This window comes from Spermophilus citellus (assembly GCF_964194105.1).
Source record: "Spermophilus citellus genome assembly, chromosome: 5".
Classification (NCBI taxonomy): domain Eukaryota; kingdom Metazoa; phylum Chordata; class Mammalia; order Rodentia; family Sciuridae; genus Spermophilus; species Spermophilus citellus.
In genome coordinates, this window is record NC_138186.1 from 21,897,923 (window position 1) to 21,925,340 (window position 27,418).

General features: G+C 42.2%; 1 protein-coding gene across 1 annotated transcript in view; it reads left to right on the forward strand.

Moving 5' to 3' along the window:
* LOC308649282 (serpin B9-like) overlaps positions 1-25,175 on the forward strand; it is a 39,949-nt gene extending 14,774 nt beyond the window's left edge. Inside the window, exons 5-10 of the mRNA XM_081294924.1 lie at positions 17,163-17,340; positions 19,373-19,510; positions 20,104-20,221; positions 21,617-21,759; positions 22,770-22,925; positions 23,627-25,175. Coding sequence (XP_081151050.1) covers positions 17,163-17,340; positions 19,373-19,510; positions 20,104-20,221; positions 21,617-21,759; positions 22,770-22,925; positions 23,627-24,031 — 1,138 coding nt within the window. The 3' untranslated portion in view covers positions 24,032-25,175. The remainder of the gene's footprint in view (positions 1-17,162; positions 17,341-19,372; positions 19,511-20,103; positions 20,222-21,616; positions 21,760-22,769; positions 22,926-23,626) is intronic.
* The last annotated feature ends 2,243 nt before the right edge of the window (positions 25,176-27,418 follow it).

Genomic DNA, 27,418 nt, shown 5'->3' on the forward strand with positions numbered 1-27,418 from the left:
GACAAACTTCTGCATGGAGTTCTCTGCATGCTCTGTGCCATGTGTCACCATCTAGGCACTATTCAACAGAACACTATCAGGGACTATCTTCTACTGAGCTGATCACTTCCTATTAGGTCTAAAGACAGAAAAAGATGTCTTGAAAATGAGGAAACTAAAAGTAGAGGCTAGGAGTTGAGAAGCTGCCCTGCCAGTCTCAGTAAGTCACCAGGCACCCTCAGTACCACACTGCCATCATTGGATGGAATCAAGGCACACACCCAGAAGATGGGCAAGGGCAGGAGGTTGCCCATATCTAGACTGCTGGCCAAGGCTGGAGTCACATGACAGCTCTGATGGCTTTGGGGTGTCCTGTTTATCTCTTTTGAACTCCAAGCCCATCCCTGCAGATTGCCCTAACAGTGGTCTTGCCATATGAAATGTACAACACCTAAACACTGCATGGGGCACACTCGTCCCTTAAAGATTCTTGTAATTTTTCAGAAATTCAGATTTGATGAGCAACTATCTTATTTGGCACCCTGCATGGTAGGAAGGGGAGATGGGAATGAGGTAGGAGGTGGCAAGCCTCAGAAGGCAGGTGAGTGGGACACAGGATGGCCAGTTCCAATTTGACCTAGCTCCGTGGTATCCCCAAGACTGTCTTATGCCCAGGGTGTGCTGGAGATGAGGATGGCAATTCTCACCCAGTACTTAAGAAGTCTATTAGTTGGAAGTTACTTGAGGACTGGTATCATAAATTGCATACTCAGTCATTGAAGGGCTGGAACTCCTTGGACCATTCCCACCATGGACTCTGGATGGGTGACCCTGGGATATTTTGTGTCCTTAAAGTGCAGACACAGCATGGGGGGCAGCAGCATGGTGATTGCATGAGCTGCTGCTGCCGCCTTCCTGCTGGTATTTGCCCAAGAGGAACCCCTGCTACTGTATACATCAGCATCAGAATCAGGAGGCACAGGCACTTGTCCCTAAAAGCCTGAAGGTTGAAAGTACAGTGAACCAAAAGGGCAGTGGTGTAAAGAAAACAAAAGGAGATAGAAGCAAGGTGCAGGAGCAAAGGAAAAGTGCTGCTCATCTGAGCTGTTAGCTTTATTTATATCCACAGGTTACCTTAGGTCATTGACATCATTAGTACATATTGCTCACTGTATAAAGTTACTGTTATGTGGGCAGGTTTAGGCATAGGGACACATTGGTGTTGTCTAAGAGAGTTCCTTTATTCCCAAAAGTTAAGTATCTGAGATTAAGGTTGAGGTTGATAAGACTCTAGCACAGAGCCTCCTCTCAAGGACATTACCACAGCAGCGAGGCATTGAACAAGTATTAGACATGTTACTAGTTCCACAGAGAAACTGTAGAATATTCCAAGTGTGGAAAACAGGGCGTCTGTTACCTCTGGTAGTTTGCTCACTAGAGGAACACTGCCTTGTACATTTCCACAGCCAGAATCCTTACATGGTGGTTTCATCTCATCCTCACTCTAGGATTTGCTCTCCTCTATGAGTCTCAGATACATGACTATTGGCAGGATTACCTGGGCACCACTTGCAGAAAGGAACAGAGGGTCAGGGAGCTTCAGTGTGGACAGGACTCATCCCACCTTCCTCCATCTCCAGATATTTCATCCAAACCCAGATGGAGGTGCTGTCAGACACACCACACTAAACCAAAGTCTATGATCAAAAATCCCTGGCCATAATGACCACAGGTGTCCATCCTGGTGAATGTAGGACCTCGGGACTTCCACAAGGAACCTGCCATGGGCCAGCATTCTCTTTGCTGGCATAAGCTACAGAATAGTTGGCAGAGACCCCAGATGCACTCAGAGGATATAACCATTGCCTTTGTCTTCCCTGAATCCTTGAATCTATTTACACCAATGGGAAGCCTTTTCTGTCATTTTTAGGATATCAATTTCCCTCAGGGTACCATGTGGTACATTTTTTGCTTTTTTCTTAACTTTTACCTCAATATCCATTGGTGGGAACTGGTTAAATATAGTGGATGCCATTGCAGTGGGTCATAGTGTACTGCTGAGGATAAAGATGTCACTCTATTTCCCAAGATGGAAGAGGCCCCCCAGATCTGTGATAAAGAGACAAAGAGGAAGGTGATCAGCTTGATGCTGACTTAGTACCCTGTGCACTCAGCAAGGTGAGTGCATTGAACGTGCTAGAGAGATAAGCAGACTGGGTGGCTGAGGGATAGTGCTGAGGGCACTTGCATAGGATTTGTATCTTGAACCATGTCAATAAGCTACTTATGCAAAAAAAATTGTTTTTAAATATGATTGATTCACTCTTTTGGGAGCTTCCTGTACTCCAAATTCCCAGGCCTCATGGGAGAATCCCTGCCTCCCTGCCTGACCTCCTTGCCCACCTGCCTGTTGGTTGAATGGGGCATGGAAGCTCCCTGGCATCCCCAGCTCTAACCCTATAATCTGGGTTGTGTTAATCAGTTGGAAATCATGGGTTCTTGTCCACTATTTGTTAGAGTCTGTAAACAAGTCAGGATGGCACCTGGCATTTTGCCAGGGAAATGTTAGAGTCTGTAAACAAGTCAGGATGGCGCCTGGCAAAATGCCAGAGGGAGTGGTTTGTGAAGTAACGCCAGGGAGCCATTAAGTGTGGAGATTCCTTATTGGTTGACTGCTGTATCTAGTTTATGCTAATTAAGATAAGCTGTGTGAAATGTATAAATACTTCTGTTGTCCTACAATAAACGGCTCCTACTCCTGCTGTATCAATGTACACAAGTTGTTCTTCCCTCCCCTCCCCCCCAGCTATTTTGCTGCAGCTGGACTGCGGCAACTATTGGGACAGGAGAGCTTGTTGCCACCTTCCAGATTGCACATCCATACACGTGTTCATGTGACTGTGGACACAACAGGACACAGTTGGTCAACTTTCCTTAGCCAAAGGGGAAGGAAGCTCTGCAGATTTTTAAGGAGTAAAAGTGACCATAAGTGTGACCTCCAGGTGGTTTTCTCCTTCACTCTGACACCCTCGCTCCTGTGAGATATTTACAAACATCTTCCAGGCCTAGGTGAATTTTTAAAAATCAACTCTGAAAATCACAACCAATGATGGGTTGTACAGTTATTTTGGAGCCAAGGAAAGTGACCAGGCACAACAACTATCTGAACCCGGATTGTGGGAGGCCAACATAGCATGTGACCAACATTTGCCTCCCCTTTTGATAGGTGTGGTACTGCCGGTCACCCTGTGATCTGGTTGCTTGGGTAACCAAAGAGAGTAGCCCCATCTTTAGGGTTGAGAAAATGGAGATGTGTCTTCGTGCATGGGTGTGCCTTCCTGGAGCCCCATGGGTGGAACTATGCTCACCTGTTCCTTTGTGATATTACCCCTTGCCCTGTTTGGGATAGAATGTTCCATGGAAATGCCCTTTGTGAGCCCCCTTCTCTTACTATGCCCTTGGGTGTGGCCTACCTAGATGTCAGTCAACCTGCTGACAGTGGACATCATGAAGCTAGACTCAGCCCCTGAATCCTGACCCCTTGCCTCATTTGAATGATCTCTCCTCAATAAAAGAGGTCAGTATGTGTGGGCTCTCTCTCTCTCTTTCTGCGGACCCTTAAGGTCAGAAGTGCCATCACAGAACCCCCAAAGAAAAAAGTATTTCTGTCATTTGTGTGGATATTTCATGCAGCCCAGTTATTTCAGTTCCCCTGGAGAGACCCCTGAGTGTTTAAGTCGTTGGGAACGTGACAACAGATTGCTTAGATTAGTGATATAATCCCCCTTGAAGTTACTTGACAGTTTGTAATCTTTTCATTATTTGAAATGTCCTTGTGTGTGCCCAAGGCTTTGTGCTCACACTCTGGGTGTCTGGGCTGAGAGGAGAAGGGAGCTCTCTAGCCTGGAGCCCTTGCTGAGTACATAGGCCCTGGAGAAATGTGGCTTGCATTCCCTGGATGAGAGCACATCCCCGGTACAGTTGTTCCTGCTCTGCCTCCTTTCCCCATGGCTCATTTCTCCTGATGGCTGAGCTCCCTGTGTCTCAGCTTCAGAAGGCATAAAGATGGCTGAAGCTCCTAGTGATGGACTGCAGAGAACCTGGGCTTTGTGGTCAGTGCACTGGCCCTGAGGAGCATTGGTGTACCCATGGCCCAGGGTCACCTATGTGTCTCTTTAATTCTAAAGAAAATGATGCACACTGGGGCTCTCATGTACAGATGTATGGACCTAAAGAATGGCCACCATGATGGTGTGAGTCCACCCACACTCTCTGGTCTGCTCCAGGACACTTACTTCACTGCCCTCCTGAAGGGTCAAGGGGTCCATGCATTGTGGTGCTTAGATCCAGAAGTTGGCCTATATCCAAACATCACTGCACCAGTAAGTGGAATTGTCCCCACTACATGGGCCTCCATCCTGTCCCAAAGTGAGTGCAAAGACTCACACTGAGGTAGTAAACAGGAAAGAGCCACTGCCATCCGCCACCTCAGGGAGAAAAGCATAAAAAATGATTCACCAGAACTGGAATATGTTGTTTGCTCCCACCTGGTAACAGAGCCCCAGCATCCCTGGAGGACCCCAGATGACACAGCTGGAAATGCTGGCACCTAGTTGGGAGTGGATGTTTGTCATTTGGCATGGACACTTGGGACTAGTGGGAATGCAGTATGTACCACACAGCTGATCCTGCACCAGGTCAAGAATGACTGCAGAGGGAATGCACAGGGGTCAGGAAAGGGGGGGGGCATTAAGATTGTTCTAGTTCCTATGGCTCAAGTGGTACTGATGAGAACAGCAAGGACTGGGAGTCTTGTGACACATCAGAATTAACACCCACAGTCAGAGAGATGCTTCTGGAAACAAGCCACATCCTGTCACCTCTGATCAGAGGCCTCTGGTGGGTTCTGCATGGGGTGGATGGTTTCTGTGCCAGATCCCCAAAATGTCACCTGCTTTGGGAATAGTGGCACTGCCCTGATAATTTGTTAAGTGGAGCTTATGCTGAAGTAGGGAGTCCTCTGGCCAGTGGGCTGGTGTCCTTCCAAGAAGGGACACACAGACACAGAGAGGAAGGTGATCTGTGAAGACAGTAGTACAGGGAAAGTGTCACATGAAGATGGGCAAGGGCCAGAGAGGTGCACGTACACACCCAGGAACACCAAGGGTTGCTGGTCACACCAGAAGCTGGGAGCAAGGGTGATGCTGCCCTGGAGACTGCAGATCCTGGAAAATGACTGAATTTGGAATAGAACCTCTATAGAGCTATCTCAATTAAAATGGATCCATTAGAATATACATTATCCAATCGGACAGATCTTGTCAAAAGCAGAATAGTTCAGACATACCTCCAGAGATAGAGCAAGAAGGTGGGCAGCTGCAAGTCATTGAGAGAGGCCTCAGGAGAAAGCAAACCTGCTGACACCTTGATCTTGGGCTTCAGGCATCCGAACTGTGAGAAAATAAATTTTTGTTGTTTCAGCCACCCAGCAGGTGACAGTTATGGAAGCCTAACAAACTAATGAGATGAGAGACAGACAGATAGATATATAGATAGACTGATAGATGACAGACATATGTGTTTGGTATCTTGGCTCTTTGGACAAACAACAAGCACATTCAGAGGATCTGGTGGATGTTTGAGTTTTTTCAATTTCTAACACGTTTTCGCATTAATGTTGATGCCACAGAAGCAGCAGCTCCTTCCTAAGATGTTTCTTCTATCTCTGTTAATAGATAAAACTCAGTTAATAGAAAATAGCAACCTGCCAGTTTCTCTTTCTGTTAACATGCTTGCTCAGCAGCTATGGAAGGAACCAGAGATGCCTAGAGAAGGGGGGAAACTCAAGGTTACTTGCATGAGAAAGTGCTGAAAACCAGAAGTCTGTACGGTATAAAAGATGCTGAGATCAAAGGGCAGTGGTCAGCCTTTGGAGAAGACTCTGCTGAGCTGCAGCAGTGCTGAAGAAACCTTGCTCTTCTATTTCTCCACGTGCTACTTGTCTCTTTTCATGACCATTATTTTTGGTATTTTTCCGTATTTTCCATAACATACATTGTGCGCTTTGTCTAGGAACTTGAAAAAGGGATAGGCATCACCCGGTCACATGCCAGATCCTGACTCTCACAGGAGCTGTGATGGCCCTGGCTCTCACTATTTCTTGAATGAACTCAGAAGAAGAACAGAAGCAGATTTCATGACTGGAAATTAAACTGGTTAGTTCCCCAAAATCATTTGTCCAAGTTAGGAGCTGCCTGCAGTGGAAAGGGAAACTAATCACGTCCCAGTGACTGAAGTGTCACTCAGTACAGGTTTGCCGACTGGGGAGGTCTGTCTGTCAGTTCTGTTATGGGACCTGAGTGACTTAGTCTTTGCTCCACCATCTTCAGATGTGGTTCCATGGTGACCTCATAAGTTTAAGGCAGCACCAAGCCAAGGGGATCAAAAGTCCCTCCATGGGAAGTTGATCCAAGTCAGGGGCTTATACTAACCTGACATTGATGCAAAGAGGCATCTAAATCTCTACAAAGAGAGTGACCAGGCAGACCAAGGTGTTGTGAGACACCACCTCACATAATTTTCACATAATGTGCACATGACAGCCACTCATGTCATGATGTTATGGAAATATAAACAATTAAATCAGGATGATGCTCTTTAGCCCTAAAAGGACCCAAAAATCAAAGGGGGAAATGCAGTAGAGATTTTCTAAGAATACCCCCCCCCCAAAAAAAAAGACATGTCCTTGCTTTCTTCTTCCCTCCCACAGCCATTCTACCTCATCTTCTTTTGCAGGAGCTCTCAGTCCCTAAATGTAATGATTCCTCAGCCATTCTCTCTCCATAAAATACAAGTTCTCTAGGTGTCAAAAATTGCCCAGTGTTTGCTGACTGACAAGTAAAAGACTTCCCTTTTGAGAAGAACATATTTTGACTAAATGTTGTCAGAGAAATATAACTAAAATAAAAAAATAACATGATGATATCAGTATCAGTGTGAGCCTTCCACAACTTGGTTTTAACATGGTTTGCCTAGAGAGAGAGAGAGAGACAGAGAGAAAGAAAGAAGAGAAAAGAAAAGAAAAACCCATAAACAGGAACTAAGGAACAGCTCTCTTAGATGAGACTCCCTCAAGGATGCAAGAACTCCCCTACACTCTTCAGCAGAGGCTTAGCCACGGACTTGACTGGGTTTCCAGGACAGACACTCCTATCTGTCATGTTACAACATGTTAATAACCTTCTGATGGCCAGCTCAACAGAGGCTCAATGCCTAGAAGGAAAAAAGGTCTTCCTTTCCCTACTAACAGGGGTAAGATATTGCATATCAAAATAAATGAAGACACAAACCTGTCAGAGACAAATTAAATAGTTAGGTTTTAACATGATACAAGGATGGTGAATGCTGGATCTAAAAAATAACAACAACAACAAAAACGATGTGCATTTTTTGCCATCCCTACCCCCACCATTGTCAAAAAGTCTGAGAGTTCCTAGGAATAACAGGATGCTGCAGAATGTAGAGACTGGATTTTCAGACTTAAAAAAAAAAAAGTCCCATTGAGTGAAGAACAAACCAGGACGTGGTCTTTCAGACAATCAAGGCCAAAATCTTGAGGCCCCAGCCCAGGGACCTCCTGATGTAATCAGAGTTCAACCTCTTTGTTAAGGACAAGAACAAAATGAATTTGGGAGTCCCTACCCAAGAACTGGGATCTTGGCAAAGGCCAGTGGCACAGTTATCTAAACAAACTAACTCAGTCACAGCTAGATGGGGCCCTGAGTCAGAGCCCCCAGCAGTCACTACTTTGCTGATGAGGGAAGCTGACAAGCTGAGACTGGGACAAAACCTCAATGTTAAAGTCCCATACTGAGTTGTAACCCTGAAGGCTAACAAAGGCCACCATGTGCTTCTATTGCACAAAGGTCACCATGTGCTCATACTTCTCAAATGACCTGATCTCATGAGTCACTACATGAGAATTCACTCATAAAACTGCAAGTTATACAAACGCTAAAGTCAGCTACCTTCCTAGTGGGTGAGGCAGGGCCCCTGAGCATAACTGTTTGGAAATACTAGATAAAATAATTTCCAGCAGACCAGACCTGACTGACAGCCCACTCCAAATCCCAGATTTGGTCCTTTATACTAATAAAAGCAATTTTATAGAAGATAAAAAGAGGATGGCTGGGTATGCTGTGGTGTATGACTCTAAAGGGATGGAAACAGAGTCACCTCTCCAAGGATGGTCAGCACAAAGAGCAGAAATATGGACATTAACCAGGACATTAGAACTCAGCCAAGACCAGTGAGCCAACACTGAGCCTACATCTACAGCAAGTCTGGGGATGACTTCCTACTCCTCATGTCCATGGAGCCTTCAACAAGGGAAGAGGACTCCTTACTACAGAAAAATAGGGATCAAGTACCCACATAAAAATTTTGAAACTTCCAGAAGTAGTATGGGAACCAAAGGAGGTGGCAATTGTCCACTACAAAGGTCCAGTGGCAAAAAAATGGAAAGGCCAAACTGATGCTGCCACCAAAGAGGCTGCCCAGAAGCAGCCACCAGAAAAGCCAAAACCTAGCGAGCACCAGAAATGCCACCAGAGGAAAGGGAAACCAAAGCCAAGACAGGATGGTGGCTCTCACAAGACCACTGAGTTTAGATTTTAGAACAACTAGCTTACAGGCTGGTCCAGCAGCACTCAGAGACTTGACCAGGCCAGCACTAGCTCACTGCTTGTCTCCCTGCACTCTGCTCTCTTTCTGCAGCATTGCAGTAGAAGGCACTGGTGAGAAGCTGTGAGGACATAGTGGAAAAGCACTTCCCTTTCAGGTTCTGGAAGGGAATAATCAGAGTAGGGGCCCAACAATCCATGATGACCATCTCTAGCCTCACCCTCAAGCTGTCCCTGTGCAATGGCCATTTCAGGAGTCACAATGCTGCAACCTCAATCAACTGTATGATTACTTGGCAAATTGTTTGTATAGACCAGCTCCATCTAGCCTGCCCATACCCTGCTGCTGTGGCAGACAGCTTCTATGTGCCAGCTGCCCTCAAGTCAGTGCCTTTGCCAGAGGTCAGCTTGTTCCCATGGCAGCCTTGTCCTCGTCAAAAGGCTGAAGTCTGTGTATGTGTGTGCATGTAGGTCTCTGGTGACCCCAGACTGTTCATCGTTCACTTGTCATTGGCCTGAGGTTACAGCTGCCCCTTTTTCACATGCTATTTCTCTCCTTTCCCTAAAGAACCATTTTATATTAAATCTCCTCTGGTTAAATAAGTGATGTGGTTTTATTTTTTAAGTGGGCCCTGCCTGAAGGTCAGCACTGGTACATCACATGCTCTTAGGAACAACTTTGGCAGAAACCTGAACCACCAGTGTAGTAGTACTCCTTATCCATGGTTTTTATTTCTGCGGTTTCAGTTGCCTGCAGTCAACCAGTTTTGACTGTGATGCCATTTTGTAGAAGCTAAGTTGCTATTTCAATGAAAAATGATATGGACTTTTTGATGCCAATTTGATTGAGTTCAGTACAGCTATACTAAGGTGTATATTCAATTGACCCAAATCTCTTCTCTCTTCATACCACTATGTCTATTTAAATGATTATAGAACCTTTTTACATACTGCTTGGTGAGTCCATAGAATTGATGCATCATTTATTTAAGATCTACTGCTGTCCTTTTTATTCTCTGCCACATTTAAATTAATATTCTTCAGCATCAACACAGTCTGAAAGTTGAGTCCTCAGCTATAAAGTGGTCATGTAGATAATCCAAAATATGCTAATATGAGAATGTTTACAATGTTCCCTAAATGAGAGCATGCTGTTAGAGAGAAATGAAGGGAACTCATCACTGACCTAGGAATATAGTGGGGACCTCAATTTGAAAGCATCGTATTAGTTAGTTAATTGGATTTTGGATCTGAAGGAAATTGTGAGAGAAACAAGTGTTTCTCACGTGACACCATCAGGCATCTGCCATTGCTATTCTGTCCATTAACTAAGGGAATATCTGGAGGTATCAAATGACAAGGTTTGGGAAGATAAAAAGGGGGATCTGTTTTTTTTCTAAATATGTCCATTACTTTGGGGGTTCCTTGATTGGGTGGTATACAGATAGAAAAGTTACATAGGAAATGTGATCCTCATATTCTCTTGGACTATAGCATATCAACAGGATGACCATATAACTTGGTTTGTCTGAGATCTCAGTTGTGTTTGTGACCATGGTGTCCTTCTCATTTCAGTACAGGACATGGTTTTTCCATTTTTAATGAAGTATCTTTTATTAATAGCTACAGAAGAAACTGTGGCAGATCTTTACAGGAGTCCCCTTATCCATCAGAGGGATCCCAGGATCCCCAGTGGATACCTGTAGCCACAGATAAGACTGAACCATGTAGATACCATGTGTTTTCTTTAGGTCAAGGATTTCCAACTCCTCACTTAAATGAAGGACTCTAGAGCTCCTCTTTGCTGTGTTCGACTTGTAAGCATCATTAGTCTTGTACTTTGAGGACATTATGAAGTAAACTAAGGGTTATTTGAACCTTATTTTTACAATCCAAGGATTGATTGCCATGCTGTCATGTTAAGTATGGCCACTAAGTGATTAATTGGCAGGAAGACCACACAGTGTGGATCCCCTGGACAAAGGGATGATTCACATTCCAGGCAGGATCTGTGATACCATTTTGTAGAAGCTAAGAACAAGCCATTCAGCCTGGTTGCTCTTGGAGAAAATGAAAATTCCATTCCTTAAAAGGTTCTCAACTAACAACCTCCTCTTCCTCTTTCCCCTACTCCTGTTCCTCCATCTCCTCCTCCAGGGTCGGGGGAGAGGAAACCCAGGGCCTCACATAGGCTAAGCTTGTGTCTACCACTGAGCTGTGCCCCTACTCTGGCCCCTGATTTTTATCAGTACATCTCATCATAATTATACTCTTCTTTCCTCACTGAATATGGGGAACACTTTGGTAGTTTTGTGTAATATTATTCCACAGGGCTTGAAAGAGAAAGTTCTGTTCTGTCAGGGAGGACACAGAGACCTTGGACTGGTTTCTTCCACAAAGTGTCCATGGGATCCTGATCAAACCCCAAAGACTCCTTCAGCATCCCTCTCCCCTGGAAGACACAAGAAGCACAGTCAACAATCCCCTTAGCATTTTGAAGCTTATGCAGTTTGTACTGTTCTCCTGGAATTAATTAACAGGTGAATGTGTTTTTACCTTGAAACCCTGATGGAAATCTGATGGAAGGGTACAGGCATGAACATAGGAAGTGGCCATTGCTGAAGAACATGGCCAGTCATTGAGTTTAACAGTTGAGACCTAGTGGGAAGCCACATGTGCTGCTGCATGACTAGTCCTACTTGTTCTTTTTCAGGCATGGGGTTTCTTTATCTCACCACAAGTAGTCAAGGGATTTCATCACATCCTGGGGACTCAGATGCTATCTGGCTCCACTCCTCCCCTGGGCCAGCAGAAGTCTGAGGTAGAGATGCTGGAAGCCCAGCCTGAGGGTTTCCTTAGATCTGCAAAATCTGGAGCTGAGGGAATTGAAAACTATGTCCAAGTTTGACTGGGGGATGAGCAGCAGTGAATCATACAGACTCTCTTCTGGACCAAGCAGGCAGGCTCTGCTGAACCTCCTTCTGAACTAGGTCTCAACTATGGCTTATAAAAACTGCACATATGATTTTATTTATTGCTCTCTTCACATTAAAAGACTCAAACAAATACTCATATGGTTTCCAATAGTTCAAGGCAATATCTGCAGATGAACCTAGCCCTTCCCCTTAAAGTACCTGCCTCAGAAAACTCAAGACTGCTCAAAGAATTCACCATTTGTTATAGCTAACATTTCATGAAAGGGCCTGACCTCACTTTCCCAAAGCATTTACTCTAAAGGATTTACCATGGTGAGTCTTCCCTCTGTCCCTTGGCCTATAAAAATGTGCATCTCCTACAACCCAGGAGTGCATTTCTCAAGGACCTGAAAACCATTCCTTTGGAATGCAATCATCAGGAAGAACAGGCCTCTGCCTTAGTCTCTGTGGGAGGACAGAACCTGAACTTGGACCATTAACTTTGTAATTTTAAATTTTTGTTCTTCAGCAATTTCCCCATCCTCCCTCTTACTAGTTCAATTCTCCATTTAAAATATCCAGTCCTTTCTGCACAAAGTTGAATTTGGTTCTTGTTGGAACCTCTTCACTACTGCCATTGTATAATATTGATTAAAACCTTGACTGGTTTCATTTATCTTTGACGTAGGTATGCCCAAGTCTTGGTTGAAGAGCTGTGAATGACATCGGAGAAGCTGGGACTTCACTGGGCACTGTGTTTTCACCACTGGCTGAGGTCTCTGCATCCTGCCTGCCTTCACCCCATTTCATCTTTCCTCTTTCTCACCATTGCCCATGAGAGCGGTCTTCCATGATGTACTCTTCATAATGCAGCTTGGGAACCTTTCTAAAACACTGCTGTGATCATTTTTCTCCCATTTTAGAATCATTTGGTGTTCACCCAGAGACCATAAGAGAGAGGACAAAAAGAAACCCACTTTCTGTGTTGATTACTTTTGTCTGTCAACTTGGTCATCATACCCTGAAAGTCAATCAAACACCAGTCTGGCTATTGCTGTAAAGGATTCTTTAGATGTAATGAGCATTTATGTGAGAGATTGCCTTCCATAGTGTGCATGGACCTCATCTTATCAGCTGAAGTCTATAAGAGGAAAAAACTGGGGTCGACAACCACACAATGGAATTGCTCAGCCCTAAAAAAAAAAATAACCTATCAAGCCACAATAAAGGCATCACGGAAATTTGCACACGTATTTCTAAGTGAAAAATGCCAATTTGAAAATGTACATAGTCTAATGTCTCTGGGAAAAGTAAAACCATGGACGTGGTAGAAAGATCAGTGTTTTCCAGGGGTTTGGTGCTTGCTGGGTCCTCTTTATTCTCAGAATTTTTATCTGCATGCCACATTAGTGCCAGTTTCTGATATGTCTTTTGGATCTCGTTGAGTGAGTCATGTCTCTGCACACCTGGAACTTCTGAGCAACACATTGTTTTAACAAATTGTTGGCACATGTTTGAGGTCTCTGATGCAGGCATCAGGAAGACTCGAGGGAGCAGTGGACCTCCTAGCTCTCCTCATGGCTCCTCCCATCTTCCTCTTATTAAATCTACAATGGACAGAGAGAAGAGGGATTTGACCTGGGATAGGAAGAGAGTCAGTAGAGACATGTTTCTGTAGCCTCTTGGTTGGTTAAGTTGATAAGCAGAATAAAATTTTATCTCAATGGCTGATCTTAAAATATTTCAAAAAATATGCTGCAGTTATTTTTTTCTTTGTTGTGTTAGCTCGAAACTATCAGTTAAAGACTTTTCTTTCCTTCATCCTGCTGGTAACTGAATTTAGAATGTCTCAGATTCCTTCTCTTTTCAATATTATGGTATGCATATTCATCTTTTAACAAGCATTATTTATCTGTTCATCTTCATGTTTATTCATTTACTTATTTTTGTATATGGAGATTAAAGCCAGGGACACCTAACCACTGAATCTCATCCCCAGATACTTTTATTTTTCATTGAGACAGGGTCTTGCTAATATGCTGAGGCTCGGTTTGAACTCTAGATCCTCCTACCTCTGCCTCCTTAGCCGATAGGATTACAAGCATGTGCCAAAGAATAAAGGTGTTATTAAAAAAATGGTATGGCACATAGGGCACAAAGTTTATGGAAGCCCTCATTCTTGGGATAATGTAAATGGAGGATTGGCACCTAAGAAAATGGCCTGTTAAATATTTTGCCTCACCATAATTCAGGCACTCAGGAGAGAAAACTAATTTTCATTAATTTGAAAACAGACAGGTATCTGCTGATGGACAAACTTCTAGGAAATTCTCCCTGCTTCAGAGGAAGAGACATTTGGTCTGTTCTCTTTCTTGGGACAACATGTCAACATGAAGTATTTCCAATTGCTTGAAGCTTGTACAAAGAGGGATGGGAAAGAGTGTGGACCTTGGATGACATGAACTACTAAACCAATGTGCTCCAGGTGGTCCCTGCCTCTGAACTTGCTGATGGACACACTTGACGTCCTGAGCCATTTTGATTCAGTCTCTATTTCTGTCACATTGCCAATGAGGAGTTGGACTGCTTATATACCAGTTCCTCAGCCTAAGCACCAGAAGTTGGAAAAGAGATCAGCTGCTCAGATTTAGGAGACCTATGTTCTCTATGAGGGTGCTGCACTGGTAATAATTAGTGGTGTAGAAACTGGAAAACAAAGTTTTTATTTTTATTGTTCTGGTGTTGGGGATTAAGCCAGGGTCTTGTGCATAGGATGCAAGCACATTACAGCTAAGTTATATACACAGCCCTTGGAAAAAAATTAAAAATTGTTTTAAATAATTATGAGCTCATAGTAATTATTCAAAACTTTGTTTAATAGTAGCAACTTCATACATGCATATAAAGTACTTTAACTGAATCCATCCTACCTGTAACACACTCTTGCCCCCCCCTTGTACTTTCTCTCACCCCTTGTCTTCCCTATTAGTCCATCTTCTACTTTCATATCATTTTATATTATTCTCTAGATTCCACATATGAAAGAAAACATGAGATACTTGTTTTTCTGAAACTTGTTTTGCTTAATATGATGTTTTACAGTTGCATCCATTACATTTCCTTCCTTTTTATGGCTAAATAAATCTCTACTGTACATATATACTTATCACATTTTTTTGGATGAATTTATCTGCTAATGGGCACCTAGGCTGAATCCATTACTTGGCTTTTGTGAACAGTGCTGGGACAAACATGGGTATGCAGCTGTGTCTGTACTATGCTGACTTTGATTCCTTCCCGGGTACACAGAGAAGAGTGGTATAACTGGATCATGTGGTAGGGGGCACTACCTTTAGTTCCTGAGGAAACTCCTTACCATTTTCCATAGTGATGGGGCTAATTTACGTTCCCACTAACAGCATATAAGGGAAAGGGACACATTCCATCTAGCTCAATTCCTCCTTTGTGTCAGGCAGAAGGCTCAGAATACAGACCTATACAACTTTCCTCCCCTAAAATCTCAGCCTGTCATTCTGTCTTTGCTTTCTGGAAGTAAGGAGGCCCAGAGTTGTAGATTTTGTGTCCTTCCCTAGTCCCCACTGTGTTTTTCCCAGGGGACTTTGTAGCCTGCCTTTGGCTGTCAGTTTAGAGTGCTTTCACTTTCAGAATCCTCTAGAAAACATGCTGTGCCCAACTCCACCCCAGTGTCTCCCTTGGTGTTCCAGTGCAAACCAGTGTGTGACAGAGGCCAGGCTAGGGGAGCAAGAGCAAGAGGATTAGTGACCTGACCCAGGTCACACTGGATTTCTTCCCTGGGGCAGTGAATGCTGATTGGAAGACAGGCCTGATAAAGGTCTCCTGGAGTGCAGAGGCCCCAGAGTGGACCTGAGAGAGGCACAGCTGTGGATCCTCCTCCTGTGATTCAGAAGTCAGCACCGGGCTAGCAGCACTGAGACCTGAGGGAGAGACTGTCTGGAAGGTGGAAGGTGAGGACTTCTCTGTGCAGGGGCTGAAGTGACAGTGGACCAAGGCAAGTTTTAGAAACCCCAGGCCACCACTGGGAAAAGGGATGCCAGAGGCTGAGATGAGAAAAGACAATCTAAAAAGTCCATGTAATTGCTGTGTTTAGAGAAACAGCTACTTGGGAGATCATGGGGCTCAATGGTGCAGGAGGACCTTGCTTAGGGAAAGTCCCAGAGAAGGGCAGCAGGGTTCCAAGAAGTCAAAGATGCTGCATAGCTTCCTGGCTTTTCTGCTTGCCTCTTGCCTGCCCCTCTCTGGTCCTGGCCCTCACCCTGGTGGGTGTTCATGCTCCAACACCACTCCCACCTACTTGCCTTATTTCCTCATGTCTCCTCTCTCCTCAGGGAGTCACAGAGTAACTTCTGCCTTACCTTTTACTGTGCTTTTAAAATCTCCAGGATCCAGTTCAAAACCAGTTCACTATTTATTTATCTGAGATTTCCCCCTAATTGATGGAGCTCTTGCTGTTTCCTGAGCATACTTGCAGGTGCTTAGAATCAGGATTCCAGGTACCTTTACTGCAGACAGAGGCCAGTCTTGTGGGTCCAACAATAAATGAGACAAGGAATTACAATTAACAGTGATGAGTCAGGGTGGGTAGGAGGGAACTCTAGACTAGGACATCAGAGGCCTCCTGGTGCTAAGCCTATAAGAGAGCAATGAGTGATTGGAGCCTGGTGACAGGGATGGAGTAGGGAGCCTTTTAAGTTGGATATCAGTGTTTGCCAAAGCTCAGAGGTGATTGGGGGTCTCAGGGTGGGTAGAAGTGGAGACTGTGACAGAGGAGGACTGCAGCAAGGGATGGGGCCAGGCAGGTGGGATGCCATTTACAAAACACATTTTGAGCTTATCCCTAGGGCCCCTAGAGATTTAAGGGAGACCTCATAGAATCCAGATAGCACTTCCCTTTCAATATTCTATGTGTCTATCTATCTGGGGTCCTAATGGGCAGAGCCCATTTTCTGAGGCTCCCCAGCCCACTTGATTTGCATTTTAGTGAGCAGGGGCTGATTGTACTGGGGATCTCAGGGTCAGGGAGGTCAGAGGCTCTGGAGAGGAGCCAGGTGGTTTGGACTAGGCACAGGATCACAGGGGCTGGAGAAGTGGAGTGGGGAAGAATGCTTTAGGAGGGGGCTGAAGGCTTGCTTGGACATAGGTTTGGGGGATCTTTGAGAAATGAGAAGTTGTCAGGGAATTTTCCCAAGGTCTAGGGCCATCCACTGGTGAGAGAGGGTCTCACTGCATAGAGCTGCCCATTGGTGTTTATACTCCACTGTCTCTGGCTTCAAGTAGCACCTCCTTGCTCTGGCTTTGACTACTCACTCTTCTTTCTTTGACCTGTCAACTTCTGTTCTCCTCTGCCTGTTTTTCTGCTCTTCCTTTCTTTGACAGTTTGATGTTCTACAGACACCCAATCCTTCTTCACTTGTCTAATCTACTCCCATGGCTTTCGCCGGTACTCAGAAATTTTCTGAATTCACAAGAAAAATTAAAGCCAAGCAGAGACCACACACAGTGTCTTCAGCCCCATTTCATTGTGTTTCTCTGTCTTCTTTGCCCCCAGACCCTGCATCATGGATTCTCTTCCAAAAGCAAATGGCACCTTTGCCATCCAGGTTTTGAAGACGCTGTGTCAAGACCAACCTTCACAAAATGTGTTTTTTTCTCCCCTGAGCATCTCCTCTGCCTTGGCCATGGTGCTCCTGGGGGCAAAGGGGAACACCAAAGATCAGATAGCTCAGGTAAGCTTTCCTGTCAATGAGAAGGAGGGACTGGTCTGCAAGGCTTGTCTCCTATCCCCTCCTTGAGTTTTTTCAGAACTTTTGAAGAAGGAGGAGTGAGCCTGGACCATTTCAGGGAGAGGGTACAGGAGGAAGGGAGGGAGGGAGCTGAGGAGTTTCCTCCAATGAGATGTTGTGGAGGCTTGCTTGCAGGGGTCACTGTGTAATCTCTTTTTCATTTATAACTTTTCTTAAGTTCATCAAGAAGTTCCTTAAAATTTGGCCTTGGAACAGTTGTTCACTTATGGGAATCAATTCTTTGCTCCTTCCCCAGCTGAGGGATGTTTGGGCAGTGATGGTAAACTGGTCCTACAGTACTGCAAGTCTCAGGCCTAGGCATGAGCCACAGAGGAAAAACAACTTGCTACTCAAAATTGTGTTTCACAGAGGAAATGACTCAAAGAACTTCTAATGCTTCTTGTGACAAGAGACTTAACAGATATGAGCTACTCAGCATGTGTCCACTGTGACTCATGTTTATGCATAAGAAAACTTCTGTAGAGTGAATAGACTAACAAAAATATGATTGTGTTAATACAGAAATATTCACAAAAGATTGTTGTTACATTATGCCTGTTGCTCTTGCCTGTTACTACTGTTGTTTAGGATCTGCCTCCAAGGTTGAAAAGACTGAAACTACATAAACCTTCATTACCAATTTCCAAAATGATTCAAATTGGCTACTTGTAGAATTTTCATTATGCCAATTTCTTCCATGGTAAAAATTAATTTACTAAAAGGTTTTTATTTTTGGTTTTAAATTATTCAGGAAACTTCAGTTTGTGTAGGATATAAGATGTTTATATATTTTCTGTTGAATTTAATTGTCAAACCAAGTCATATTGACCTCTTAGCTGAATACCTTATATAGTCCATCAGAGGGCAGTCCAGCTGATACAACAGGTTTGGCAATTTGGTTGAATCTCTTTGCTAGGTGACAGGACTTTTCTTCATATTTTCTGGCTAATATCTAACAAAGAAAGCATGTATGTTGACCAACTGGAAGACTGAAAAAATAAATGTCATTTAAATTTAATTATGTTGGGAAATGGAAGTAATTTTACAAATTCTAGAAAAAATAGTTTTATAGCTTTTTTCAATACTAACATTTAAGATTGTGTCCCAAAGTTGTGTTGCTCTGTCACTTATTTATACAATGTCAAAAGCTAGTGCTGAGTAAATCTAAAGAAAAAAATAGACAACATGTTAGTTATTTGATTGTTACATAGGAGAGTTATTTCTTAAGAAATTGTTTTTAATAATTAGTAGGTTAATTTCCATGTTGTTGGTAGTTTATTTGTAGTGTTGTTGATTTTTAGTTTCCTACATTGAGGTCATTAAATATAAACTGTGATTTCTGTATTTCAGAGTCAAATGGAACTCTTCTTGTGATGTAATATGACACCTTTATTGAAATATAAAGTATCATATATTATACATATATTATCTCTCTCTAGGATACTGTTTAAAAACTAATTTATTCTTATTAATGATATTACTCATTGTATACTTTTACTTCCTTTTAAATATTATCATGATGATTGCATTCCTGTCCAATTTTTTTTTTGATTTTTAGTTTTTTGAACTGCATCTTTTTTGTAAATAAATAGATGCAAGTTATTTCAGTATTTTGAACTACATCATTTTTTACATAAATAAAGGCAAGTTATTCTCTATTTCTGACAAATTTATGGTGTCTGTGGGATGCAGGACTTAAGAATAGTTCTTTTTCTGAACCTCTCATGCCCCTTTCATTTTGTTCTATTGCTCATCTATAAACTATGCAGAGAGCTCTGTGCAGGTGAAAAAACCTGTATCTTACTCATCAGTTTCCTGGCCCCTCTCTCCACCTATCCCACCAGTGCCACTTCTCAATTAGAATCAACTTCCTCTCAAATGATAAATTCATGCAGTATTTGAGAAGAATATTGCTTGAAAATTCTTGTGGAGATCAAGTTCAAAACTGAGAGTGTTTTCTTGCTTTCCTTCACAGGCAATGTCTTTAAACACAGAGGAAGACATCCATAAGGGCTTCCAGATGCTTCTCACCCAAGTGAACAAGCCTGGGTCAAAGTACTTGCTTACAACAGCCAACAGGCTCTTTGGAGAGAATACTTGTGATTTCCTCTCAGTAAGTTGAGTCAGCAGAACAATAAAAGTCGTATTTAAAATACCTGGTGATATACAACCCAGAAGAGAGACCCTAGAGTCCAGGCAGAATGGCAACTTGGGAGGCTGTAGCAAGAGGATGGAGAGTTAGTGGCCAGCTTGGGCAACCTAGTGACACCCTTGTCTTGAAAACAAAATGGAAAACTGCCTTGGGACATAGCTCAGTGGTACAGCATTTGCCTACTATGCTCAAGGTCCTCAGCTCAATCCCCAGTACTGCAAAAACTCGCAAAAAAAAAAAAAAAAAAAAAAGAACAATATTCTAGAGAACTTGAGAAACTCACAGTAAACTATTTTTTTATAAAGACCCCATATCTACAATCATAATTTGTATTATTTCAATTTTAGCAATATCTAAAATTTCATTTATTTTCTCTGGTTTTTCCAAGCTCAGAAAATATCTCCTTACAAACTAAAATGTTTCACTATCAAGTAGCTTAATATTTGATCATGTTTTTAATTTTAAGAGTAGCCTAAAGCTATCATTCAGAATGCTTTGAAGCTCACTGTCATTTTATTGAGCAACCTGGCCATTTGAACTATTTCTCTCCAAAGACATTTAAGGAGTCCTGTCTTCAGTTCTACCATGCGGAGCTGGAGCTGCTGTCCTTTGCTGAAGCTACAGAGAAGTCCAGGGAGCATATAAATACTTGGGTCTCAAAAGAGACGGAAGGTCAGAATTATAAGTTATTTCCCTCTCCTCCCACCCCACCTCTGTTCTCCTCTCCTCTCTCCTCTACCTCTCCTCCTCACTGCTAATGTCACTGGTGTTGCAGAACCATTAGAGCAAGGTTGCCTGGCTGAGCCTCTTGGTGCCTATGAACCTAGTGGCTCACAGAAGATCTGATCAGTGCTCAGGTTTTCAAAACCAGAGAATTAATGCTGTCTGTTTTCCCAGGGACAGAGTGGCTGATGCAAGTGTTAACAGAAACTTGTGAGTCAGATTTCCCATATAATACTTTACATGTCACTGGCCTGTATTGTACACACAGCAGGTGACTCTCATCTATGGGAACAGATCAATGGCCAGACATTCCCAAGTCATGCCCTTGGCCCTCCTCTTCCTGGGGTCAGTTTGGACTTCACTTCTCCCACTTTTACATGTTAAGATGACTTCTCCTACTTCTTCTTTCCTATCTCTCACTTAAGCACCCTTCATCAGATTTGAGAAGCCTAGACTTGATTAGTCAACTACAGAGCCTCTCTCGGTGCTGATCCATTCCACAGATTGAAAACACCCTGCTTGTGAGGTTAAAACATACTCATTTCTGTTTTAGAGTGTGACAAGTTCTAACCTTGATCCTCTAGATCAAAATGGTTTGATGTTTGAACCATCCAGGCACTTATACACCACTAGGAATGTCCCTATTTCTGCTAACAAATGAGATAGTAAAAACTAGAGGTAGTACTTTCCACTATTTCTTCTTGGAATTTTTTCTTCTTATGCCCTCTAGAGGCAGCAAATTAGCAGGGATGCTCTTAGTTCCTTGGAACCATACCGCTTGATATACAGGGAAAGAAGGACATATCTTCACCTACCCAAATTATTACCTGTTCCAGGGATTCCAGGTGTCAGGAGGAGGTGCAATCATAATATCTCTTCTGTGGTTTCTAGAAACTCCTCCCATGTCCCTGCTCTGGAGCTATTACAATTCTGTGTGCCTCAGTAATGTTGCAGGTAGCTGTACAATGTTAGAACTGGGCCTGACCACAGGGCCTTAGACCTGACACTGCTCTTACCCACACACAACAGGTAATGTCAGCTCCTACCCAGCCCCTCTCTGCTTTGCTGCTTGTCTTCTTCTCCAACCTGGTGTCAAGTTTCTGCTTTGTCCCAACCTTCTTTCCTCCAGTGACTTAGAAGTCTTTCACTATCTTCAACTTGGTGGCTCTTTCAGTGTCTGTCATCATGAATACCACTCATAGCTGGGATTTTTTACTTTTATACCTATCATCCAAACTCAGCACATTTGAAAGCAGAATGTTTGAATCTCCAAGACATCGTGTCATGCTTATTCACTAAAGATTCAAAAAAAGTAACTGACAGAGTTTGTGCTTTTCTTAAAAGGTAAAATTCCAGAGTTGCTACCAATGGGCTCGATTGATGAGCAGGTCAGGCTGCTTCTTGTCAATGCCATCTACTTCCAAGGAACGTGGGACAAGCCATTTAACAAATCAAGCACAAAAGAAATGCCTTTCAAAGTAAACCAGGTAGGGAGAGACGTCAAAAATTATGCTAGTCTGATGAAGAAATTGCATAGAAAATTTAACTTTGTAAAGGCATAAATGGTTAATGATAATTTCAAACTTATTATCACTCTTAATGAATTTTAATCTCAGTGTAAAAATTATTTGAATAAATAATACTTGGTATCTATTATTGGTTTCTAGCCTATTACGACTCTAACTGCCTCAGATGAAATATCCTACATGTATTGGTTTAACCTTATTCTGGACACAAATATCTTCCTATAGACAACAGTTACTTAGATAAAGAGCAAAAAAGAGGTGATATATGTATGCATGTAAAATATATATATCAGCCATGAGACAGAGTACAAAGAAGGAATATGAAAACACATGTCTTGAATCAGGATTTTTGTTTTGTTTTTACATTTTTGTGCAATGAGGGATCAACCTCAGAGCTTCTGCATGTTAAGCAAGTGGTGTACCATGAAGCTACGCCCCAGATTTTCCATCTATTATTTGTTAAATTAAAATAATCTCGTATTTAGTTACTGGAGTTGTGGCTTAGTGGTACAGTACTTGCCTATCATGTGCAAGGCTCTGGGTTTGATCCTCAGCACCACATAAAAATAAATAAAATAAAATAACTAGTTATTGTGTCCAACTACAACTAAATATATATTTCAAAAAATAATCTCACACTTGAATTGTTGTTATTCATAATTTATCATTATTGCTTCAGCATCTGCAGCTTCTTATTATTAAAAATGACTGCAAGGGCCCTGGTTAACTGTGAGCTATAATTTTAAGTAAAACAGATATTAGCATACTTTGCTTAATTCTGTAAACCCTAAAGATGCCATGTAATGCAATAAGGAAGCTTGTATGCATTAAGCTCCTCCCCTTATTTATAAGACATGTTTCAGACAACTATTCATTAATTTCTAGCAGTGCTGGACCACAGAAGAATTGAGAGTTTTCTTTCTCCTTTCATACTGTTTTAAATGCTGTGCTCATGTGGTCATTCCCCTCAGGAGGAGAAAAGGCCAGTGCAGATGATGAGGAAAAAAGCCTATTTTAACTACGTCTACATCCGTGAGGCCCAGACACAGATGGTGGAGCTGCCCTATGCTGGCAAGACGCTGAGCATGATCATCCTGCTCCCAGATGAGGACGTGGACCTCAGGGTGGTGAGTTGGGAGGGGCTGCACTCCTTTGAACTCACAATTTCTGTGGGAAGAAGTGGGTACACCCTGTGCCTTTCCTTCACAGTGTCTCCAACCCAAGAGCCCAAATGGCCCAGCCCTGTCCTCCTTGCTTCCTTGCGGTATGATCCCTATTGCAAGAGAGTCAACCATCCTCTCAAGGGTGGCAGTGCACCGTGATGACCTAAAGGGTCTCTGTGAGCAGAGCAGCTCCCATGGGCTTTCCCTCTCTTCAGGTCCCTAATGTGAGGATGAGTTTCCACAAACAGTGCCACATTCCACCTTAGACAGATGTCCCTCTCCTGGAGAGGCTCACACTGAGAGCCCTTCCTTTCCCCAGTCTCTTTGGCTTGCCAGCAGTGGTTTACCATGTGAAAGCTAAGCCTCCTTCAAAGCAACAAATACCACTAGAAAAGCACCACTGACTAGGCATAGATGCTTTTCACAAATAAACATGGCTTGCTAGTGGATGAATAAGGAGGGACAGCCACAGTCTTCCTGCAGGGAAATATATATGAGATAGCACGTGGGGTGGTGGACAAGCCAGATCACTCACAAGTTTCTGGGCAGCTGAAGGCACTGCTGGTCCTATGTGGACAGTCAACAAGGAATGTTCATGGAAATGTCTGTGTGTCTGTCGATACCCACCATAGTCTGAATATGAACCTGTGATTCTGGTCTTTCAGGTGGAAAATAACCTGACTTTTGAGAAATTCATAGCCTGGACAAAGGCAGCCTCTTTGCATAATACTGAAGTGGAAGTTCTCCTTCCGAGATTTAAACTGCAGGAGGATTATGACATGAAGTCTGTGCTTCAGTGTCTGGGAATGGTCGATGCCTTTCAACAGGGCCAGGCTGACTTGTCTGCCATGTCAACTGAGACAGACCTGTATCTCTCCAAGGTTGTGCACAAGAGTGTCGTGGAGGTGAATGAAGAAGGCACTGAGGCTGCGGCAGCCACAGCTGTAAACATAGTGCCATTCTGCTTATCACTTATACCAACATTCTGTGCTGACCACCCCTTCCTTTTCTTCATCAGGCATAACGAAACCAACAGTGTTCTGTTCTGTGGCAGGTTCTCATCTCCCTAAGGGTTGCACTTCCTCTCCATGGAGAATTTCCCTTTTTCCATGTCCCCAGATTTTCACTACAGTTCATAAGGATGTGCCTTTAGGTGAACACCAAGTGGAAAAATGAGGGCAGGGTCCTAAGCCTTCTGAACAACTTGCCAGTGTGATCTCATCGTGCACCACACTCAGCTGTCCCCATACTGCCCACTCATTTGTACCATAGAACCAGGGTCATGGCCAATAGACTGTCCTGATTCCCTGTTGTGTTATGCGTGCAGTACAGATTGCATAGGATAGCTTGCAAACTTTCCCCAGATGGCCTCAGACACATTTCTATCTCATTCCCCATGCAATTCCTTCTACTTATACTGTGATTTCCTTGTACTTCAAGGAAGGTGTGTCTCAGTGGTAGAGCACTTGCCTAGCAAGTTAGGGCTACACTCTCATCACCACATATAAATTAAAATAAAGAAAATAAAGATATTGTGTCCATCTACAACCAAAAAAAACAAAAAAACTTTAATGAACATTTTGTCTATCTTTGGCATTCACCAATCACCATTGCAGAGTTATGGTCCTTTGACACCTGCTCTTTAATATGTGTTCCCAATTTATACAGTGTCTATGACAACCAGATTGGACAGTTGAATAGCTTTGAACTACCACGTACCCCCATTGCAGCTAGGACACCTTGCCTGGTGTTATTGCATTTCTTTACCTCCAACCCAAACAATTACATGATATTAGTCCTTAAAGTTTCATTAATGTAATCTTCTTCAACACGTTTTCCCATTCTCCATAATCAGATGTACATCTTTGAACTTTCACAATAACTGCCCATGATAGTTGCATTGCTTACTTAGTTCTTAGTGTTTGGATTAGGCCTGAAAGTCTCCAAGATTTGTGATTATATTCTAAATGCTATAGTGTGGTAATAAATAATTTGATCCTATATGACCTCTGTAGTAATTTTTTAGTTGTTGAACATCACCAACTTTGTTGTTCCTTTTAGATATTTTTATCCCAATGACATTTACATTTTCACAGTCCAGAGCCATCTAATACATGGCTCAAAGGTGTTGTGTAACCACAAGTTTTACTGTGTGCCCAAAGGTTTTCATTACCTCCAAGAAAAACCTGTATCCACTAAGCCGTGAATCCTCATCCCTTCCTCCTTCCAGCCACTAGCAACCATGATTCTGCTTTTTGTGTCCATAGATTTCCCTGTTCTGCATATTTCATATAGCCTGAATCATAAAATATTTTACTTTTTGTGTCTTCTCTTAGTGTGATGTGTTCTAGGTTGAGTCTTGTTGTGGCATGTATCAGTATTTTATTCCTTTTTATGACTGAATAATATTTTAGTACCTAAATATGACACAATTGTTTTATTCACTCATCCATTGATGGGAATTTGGATTTTTACCCCCTTGTGGGCTTTTTTAGTAGTTCTGATATGAAATTGCATGTATGTGAATTTGCTTGAATACCTATTTACACTGTTCTGTGTATATATAGATTTAGGAATAAATTACATTATTGTATAGGCTGCATTGAATGGTATTGTATTATCAGTATCACAGAGAAGCACAGTTTGCATCATATGATGACAGTTTATCCTCCATGAAAACCTTCCAGAGTCCCTTTATTTTGGGAGATCCTATGAACAATTAGACCACCAGAGCATGATTTTACAACAGTAAAATGTTCTCTTGAATAAAATATAAAAGATCTTTTGAGTAAAAAATTTAAAAAGAAAAAGAAAATGTAGAAAATTACTTAGAGCTCTTACTTTCTAAGTACACAATCCCCTACCCAATTCAAGGCATCTTAATCTCCATCAAGAACAACAACAAAATAAGTTTTGTAGTGCTATTAAATCTATCGTTATGAATAAAACTGGTACAAATTGGTCAAATGAAGCCAACAAACACATGAGCTTTTGAGTACCATTCCATATCCAAATGACAACAGTCATTCAGTTTCCCGTGAATGTAATTTTTATTCAACTCTCATTTTATAAGTCAATAAGTACACATTATCATAATTTCTGCTCATAAGTAGAATTCAATGTGAATATACATCTCACAAATGAGTTAATTTAAATTTGTTGGTAAGATAAAATTCTGAATGTCTAAAATTAACCAGTAGCAGTGGCTCACACCTATAATCCCAGTGGCTCCAGAGAATGAGGCAGAAGGATTTTGAGTTCAAAGTCAGCCACAGCAAAGGCAAGACACTGAGCAACTCAGTGAGATACTGTCTCAAATAAAAAAGTAGGGCTGGGGATGTGGCTCAGTGGCCTAGTGCCATTGAATTCACTCCTCAGTACCCACCCATATACAAAATAAATAAATAAGTAATTAAAATGTCTAAAATTCTTAATTATTTTTCCCAGGTTGCTGGCCATTCAGGATTATATTTATCTCTGTTAGGTGTTTAAGATGCAATGTCCTTTGCTTTCTGTTTTAAATACAATTTCAACTTTTACATTTGACCAAGAAATAAGGTATTGACTATGCTGGTCTGATATCTTGGTTTTCCATGAGTAATAAAATTGGGCAATAGGTAAATATAAGAAGATAAATGCTTATAAATGAAGATAAAACATCTGAATCATTTATTACAAAAATGACAAATCAATTGCTAAATGTAAATTCAAGTAGTCTTAGCTTCCTGATAATAATATCTATTAAATGTATTTTTATAAATGATTGGTTTATAGGAAAACAACTTACTTTTGCTCTTCCTTGCATATTTACTTAAAAATAAGGCTTTACTGAGTACAGTGGCACCTACCTGTAACACAAGTTGTTAGGGAAGTTGAGGCAAGAGGATTGCAAGTTCAAAGCCAGCCTCACCAATTTAGCAAGGACTTCAGGAACTTCCTGAGACCCTGTCTCTAAATAAAATATAAAAATGGCTCGGATTTGTAGCTCAGTAGTTGAGTGTCCCTGGGTTCAATAAAAAAAGGCTTTTAAGAGTTAATGTTCAAATTAACATGTGCCAATCTATACAGAAAGAGAGATAAAGGGAGAAAGATCTTAATGTGCATTTTGATGAAGATACTGAAAAATGTAGTATTGTTTCTTATTAAAAAGAAGGAAATTGTCTAAATTTTAAAGATTTATATGGTTTAAACAAGTTGCAGAGAGTCTAAGCAGGGTTTTTCTTTGATCTCAGGTGCACTTAACCACTGAGCCATGGTGTGCCCAGTCCACATTAGCCTTCAGGCTATATAAAGAACTCAAAAAACTTAAAACCAGAAAACAAATAACCCAATCAATAAATGGTCTAAAGAACTGAAGAGACACTTCACAGAAGAAATACAATCAATCAACAATTATATGCAAAAATGTTCAAGATTTCTAGCAATTAGAGAAATGCAAATCAAAACTATTTTAAGAT